The sequence below is a fragment of the Orycteropus afer genome, unplaced genomic scaffold (assembly GCF_000298275.1).
Source record: "Orycteropus afer afer isolate SDZICR_OR568_19922 unplaced genomic scaffold, OryAfe1.0 scaffold00120, whole genome shotgun sequence".
NCBI classification, from domain to species: domain Eukaryota; kingdom Metazoa; phylum Chordata; class Mammalia; order Tubulidentata; family Orycteropodidae; genus Orycteropus; species Orycteropus afer.
This window is the reverse complement of record NW_006921707.1, coordinates 7,176,678-7,182,677: the sequence shown is the minus strand read 5'-3', so window position 1 is coordinate 7,182,677 and position 6,000 is coordinate 7,176,678. Positions and strand designations below refer to the sequence as shown.

The 6,000-nt window shown below is 41.2% G+C and overlaps 1 protein-coding gene across 1 annotated transcript in view; it reads left to right on the top strand.

The window, feature by feature from the left end:
* The window catches only part of ZNF827 (zinc finger protein 827), a 211,940-nt gene that overhangs the window by 19,259 nt on the left and 186,681 nt on the right, over positions 1-6,000 (top strand). The window contains 1 exon segment of the mRNA XM_042781433.1: positions 5,167-5,339. Within this exon segment, the coding sequence (XP_042637367.1) occupies positions 5,167-5,339 (173 nt within the window).

Genomic DNA, 6,000 nt, shown 5'->3' with positions numbered 1-6,000 from the left:
AGTGAGTTTGGTATTTTTGGTTTAAAGTGGAGGGTCAACAAAAAGGGGAAGGCCCTCAACAATAGTGGCTACAACTGTGGGCTCTGGTATAGCAGGGATTGTGAGGCTGGCACAGGATCAGGCAGTGTTTCATTCTGCTGTACATAGGGTCACTGTGAGTTGGAGATGACTCAGTGGCACCTAAGAACAACAACAATAGTAGTATAAAGAACTCCAGTGGCGCAGTGCCTAGGGCATTTGACCGCTAACCAGGAGGTTGGCAGTTCAAACCCACCAGCCACTCTGTGGCTGGAAGATGGGGCAATCTACTTCCATAAAGATTTGTAGCGTCCGAAACCAAATTGGGGTCACTCTGAGTTGGAATCTACTCGGTGGCAGTGAGTTTGCTTTATAGTAGAATAGCTATTTGTCCACGTTTCTTGAAATTAGTTTCTCTTCATTTCGAGTATTTCAGTTCTCCCAGTCAATCCAAGAATATACTAATTTGTATGCTATTTTTATGAGTTTTGGTATTTAAAATTAAGAAAGCATCAAGCCAAACCAAACTCACTGCCGGTGAGTGGATTCCGACTCAGAGCGACCCCCGTTGAGCTTATGAGGCTTTAAATCTTTATGGAAGTGGATGGCACCATCTTCCTTCCATGGAACTGTTGGTGGGTTTCAACCACTGACGTTCTGATTAACAGACAAATGCCTTATCTCTGTGCTATCAGAGCTCCTTTAAGAAAGCATACCAAAAACCAAAACCAAACTCACTGCTGTCAAGTTGGAGCCGACTCATAGCGACCCCTCCTTGGGTTCCCAAGGTGGTATCACTATGGAGGTAGATTGCCAAACCTTCCTTCCGAGAGTAGCTGGTGGGTTTGTACTGCCAGCCTTCTGGTTAGCAGTCAGATGGCTTCAGCGCTATGCCACCAGAGCTCCCTTAAGAAAGCAAAACACTGCAATAAAACAGATTTATTTAAAATGGTAATGTGCAGGGCATAATGTAGGGTACTCTGTAATACAATTGAAATGCAGAGTAGGTGATAAGGGTGGAGTACAGGGATGTGTCTGAAAGACGAAAAGGGACACTGGTTGAATTGGGCAAGGCAAGGGGCCTAGGGAAACCAGCAAGGTTTGTTTTTTTTTTTTTTGGTTAATGCCATTTTTATTGCCTTCCTATAAGGAAGGTTGGGCAATCCTACTTCTGTAGTGATACTGCCTCGGAAACCCAAGGAGGGGTCGCTATGAGTCGGGGCTGACTCGATGGCAAATAACAACAACAACATACTGTGCCATAAAATCTCAGGTCAGTGAGAACATCTTCGTTTTTCTCTCCTGTCCCAGGCAGTTCTGTAAAATTAGGCAGTTTAGGGTTTAGATAGAGGAAAATGTCTCTTGGAGATGGGGATCAGCGGCAGCTTGCTTGGGTATCACTTTCTTATTACTTTGATGTTCTTATAACCCAAAAGAGACATCATTATCATTTTTTCTGTAGTTTTTGACAATAATCTCACCTAGAGGCCTGATTCAGTCCTTCCTCTCAAATCTGTTGTTCAACTTGTCGTCTGTGTAATCAAAGTATCAGGGTGGTAGAAATGACAGTGAAGGATAAAAAATGGGAGGCCAAATTAGGGATAGGTCTCAAAATCAGTAGAGGCAATCAGCAAAGGAAAATAGCAGGAAAGCCATGGTGAGTTTATAAAAATGTTGTTTATAGAACTTACAAAGTGTACCTTTGTAGAGTAAAAGAAAACTCTCAATCCATACTGCCAATCAAAAGAAGAAATGCTTGTATTGAACACATCACAAGTAGAAATTCAAGACTTGAGGGGTATGTTTTTAGATAGAGCATTCTTTCTCAAGTTGCTTGGTTAAATTAACCAAGGTTGCTTAAAGCTTTACTAATAAAGATTGCTTATACCTTTATTAGTAAAACTACATTTCGGAATATCTTAACTTTATTCTAGGAGTCTTTGGGTAATGGGGAGTCTTTGGATAGTACCCCAGAAGACAGGCCTGGTGATCTGATTCCTAATAGGTTTCTGCAGTCCACTGCTGTCACCTCGATTCCAACTCATATGGACCTATAGGACAGAGTAGAACTGCCCCATAGGATTTCCAAGGCTGTAAATCTTTATGGAAGCTGACTGCCTCCTCTTTCTCTCACAGAACAGTTAGTGGGCTATAACTGCCAACCCTTTGATTAGCAGTCCAATGCTTTAACCACAGTACCACCAGAGCACCTATCTAATAGATCAGAACCTTGAAAACCCTGTGGAACAGTTCTCCTGTGCACACATGGGTTCATCATGAGTTGGGTTTGACTAGATGGCAACTAAGAACAACTTTATTCTGAACCCTTCCAGTTTCTGTTTAAGTGGTCCTTTTCATGTGTAGGCTCTTTTGACTCAAATGAGTAGATAATCAACTTATTTTAAGTTATACACTTATATGAAAGTAACATGTGTGTTTGAGAAATTCAAGTAGTGCCAAACAAAACTAAATTAGTTGCCATCGACAACTTCTGACTTGTGGCAACTTCTGACTTCTTCCACTTCTGACTTGTGGCAACCCCATGTGTTTCATAGTAGAACTGTGCTTCCAAGTGTTTTAAATGGTTATGTTTTTCAGAAGTAGATCACCAGTCCTTTCTTCCAAGGCACTTCTGGGTGGATTTGAGCCACCAACCTTTTGGTTAGTAGCCAAGTACTTACCTATTAGTGCTACGAACAAAAATTTTACTTCCTGGTCTCTCCCTTTAATCCCTAGTCCTTCAAAAGTAACCAGAGTGGTCTCTTGGGTATAGTTCAAAAAAAATTTCATACAAATAAAAGGATGTCTTTTTTGTTGCATTTATTTCCCTTCCTTTCCCTACCCCTCCTTTTTTGTGAACCATTTAAACCAAATCCCAAACAGCATATCCATTTGCTTCTAAATAATTCCACATGTATCTCCAACAGATAAGGGCTTGTAAAAAACTAAAAAACCACAATGCCATTATCATATCTAACAGGATTAACAATTGTTCCATAATATTATGAAACACCCAGGCTATACTCAGTAATTCCCCAATTACTGCAAAAGTCTTTTAACATTTTTTTTTTTTTTTACAATTGCTTTCTTCAAATTCGGATCCAAATAAGATTCACACCTTGGATTTGCTTTTTTGTGTCTCTGAAGTCTCTCTCTCTCTCTCTCTGTTTTTTTTTTTAATCTAACCCTTGCCCTTTGTTAAATGCCATTTACTTGATGAAGTAACTGGGTCAATGCCAGTTGGGTCGTTGTTCTGTAGAATTTCCCACATTCTGGATTTGGCTAGTTCCATCCCCTTGGTGTGTTTAATATGTTTCTTTATCCCCGTGTTTCCTGTAAACTGCTAGATAGATATAGAGGCTTGATTAAATTCAGGTTTAGTGTCCCCCTCCCCCCCAATATACTTCATAGATGGTATACTGGAAGGCACATAATTGTTCATTTTTAGTGGTGGTAGGATGGATCGATGGTTTTGGGTGTTATCAACTTGATCACCCTTTATTTAAAGTTCTCCATCAACCTTTTACCTAATGGTTTTAGTACCAATTGATTCCCATTTCTTAAAAAGCAAAAATAGAATCATTCTGGACATAGTTTTGTTCCTTACTTTTATGCACTAACTGTAATATCTTGGATATATTTTTATATCAGCATCTATAGATACAGCCCATTTTTAGAATAGCTTCACATTTAATTTTATGAGTCCATTATAATGTATTTACCTGGTTTGGGAATACTTCTGATTCCCCGTAATTAAGAAAGGAAAGTTTGAGTTCCCAACTCTTGTTGTTGTTGTTGTTATTTGCCATCGAGTCGGCCCTGACTCATAGCGACCCCTCCTTGGGTTTCCGAGGCAGTATCACTACGGAAGTAGGAATGCCCAACCTTCCTTCCAAGGAGTGGCTGGTGGATTTGAACCGCCAGCCTTCTGGTTAGCAGTCAAGTGCCTTAGCCACTATGCTACCAGAGCTCCTCTTGTTTGTATTTCCAATATCCCAAAATGGCAGAGGTCAGTGTGAGACTAAGCTATATAAATTGGTAGATCAGAAGTTCAGCAATATAGTATCACAACAGAGACCCTGCACTTTGGAGTGGCGGAGAGAATGATCTTCGCTTTACTTGGAGGTGATCATTGGTCTGTTTGCTTTCCCGAGAAATTGAAGCATTTGTGGTTGCCTGGCTGTAGTGCTTACCAAAGTGGGCAGCAAGGCTCGGTCACAGAACAGAGGAAAGCAGCACGTATCTTTATTGACAACCGGAGGGACAGAAATAAGAGGGTAGAAAACCCTGACACCCTGATGACTAAATTGGCAGCAGCATCTTCTGGAACCATAACTAAACAAATCAGCACCAAACACTAAAATCTCCTTGCTATTGAGTTGATTTTGACTCATAGTGACCCTGTAGGACAGAGTAGAAGTGCATCATGGAGTTTCCTTGGCTGTAAATCTTTACAGAAGCAGACTTCTGTATCTTTTTCCGACGAAGTAGCTGGCTGTTTTTTAACTGCCAGCCTTTCAGTTAGTAGCTGAGCACTTAACCACCACACCATCCTTAAGTCACTACTAACCAGGAAAACCAAACTCACTGCCGTCGAGTCGGATCTGACTCATAATGACCCCTCCTTGGGTTTCCAAGGAAGTGTCACCAGGGATTCTAAAATTTTTCTCCACTGAAGTTCAGTTTGTGAGGTTTTAGATGGCTGTTTGGTTTTCATTGTGAAACAGTGCTTTATTTTCTCTCCCATTTGGTTTGTCTTTATTTCCTTCCATCTTCCAAGTTTTAAGAGTTCAGGTCTGGACTTGGGTCTGGCGGTACCGTCAGGAAACAAATCCCCAGAGCTCAGGCTTCTTTGACTGTGTACAGTACCTTCGCTGGGACAGCCTGCGTGAAGCCTGTGATGGCCTCCTGAAGTAAGACTTTTGCAAAGGCAGGATGATCAGACGGAAATAACTAAATGTATGTGGGTTTTTACCTGAAGAAATACATAACAAAACTTCCTCATGGATAAAATCCTGGAGTTGCCAAGAAAGAAAGAAATCATTTTTAGTGTTGTTTATATAGCAATGACTATATAAATTAGTGCTTGATGCAGTATACCTTTTTGTTTTCCTCAGTTTTTTTTTCCCCCTTTCTCCTTTTTTCAAGCCTCAGAAGAGGAAAGTGGAAAGCCTTTCCAGTGTCCAATATGTGGTCTGGTTATAAAAAGGAAGAGTTACTGGAAGCGGCACATGGTGATTCACACAGGTCTAAAAAGTCATCAGTGTCCACTCTGTCCATTCCGGTGTGCTCGCAAGGACAATCTCAAATCCCACATGAAGGTAAGCCATCTGTGGATGACCTCACTGAGAGCAGACATAGAGGTCTCGTACACGGGCCCTGCTGGAGACTTCTAGTCAGGGAGAGGGCACCATTGTTGGAGCAGATGGACTGCATTTCTCAGTGTAGCAAGGGAGAATAGATGCAAAGGAAGAGAGTTGAAACCGGTCTCCTTGTAAAGATAGTAATACCCATTTTATAACTAAGAATTTAAAGGCAGAGAGAATCTTTAATATCCAAAGAATATTTGTAGTATAACCAAAAAAAAAAAAAAACAACCCACCCCAAACCAGTTTCTGTTGACCCAGTGCTGACTCATGGTGACCCCATGTGTTTTTCAGAGTAGAACTGTGCCCCACAGTGTTTTCAATGGCTGTAACCTTTCAGAAGTAAGTCACTAGGACTTTCTTCGAAGGTGACTCTGAGTAGATTTGAACTGCCAACCTTTCAGTTAGTAGCCAAGCATTGAACCGTTTGTGCCACCCAGAGACTCTGTATGCAGTATAGAGCCAGGTTTTCTTATAGGAGAGCAACAGCCTAACCTTGCCTTATGTTTTCTGGGGTACTACAAGAAAGAGTTTGGGAAGAGCAAGAAGCAGGGAAAGTCAAATACAGACCAAAGTAAAGTAGGACTAGAGAGCTGCTTGACTAGACCACCAAGGA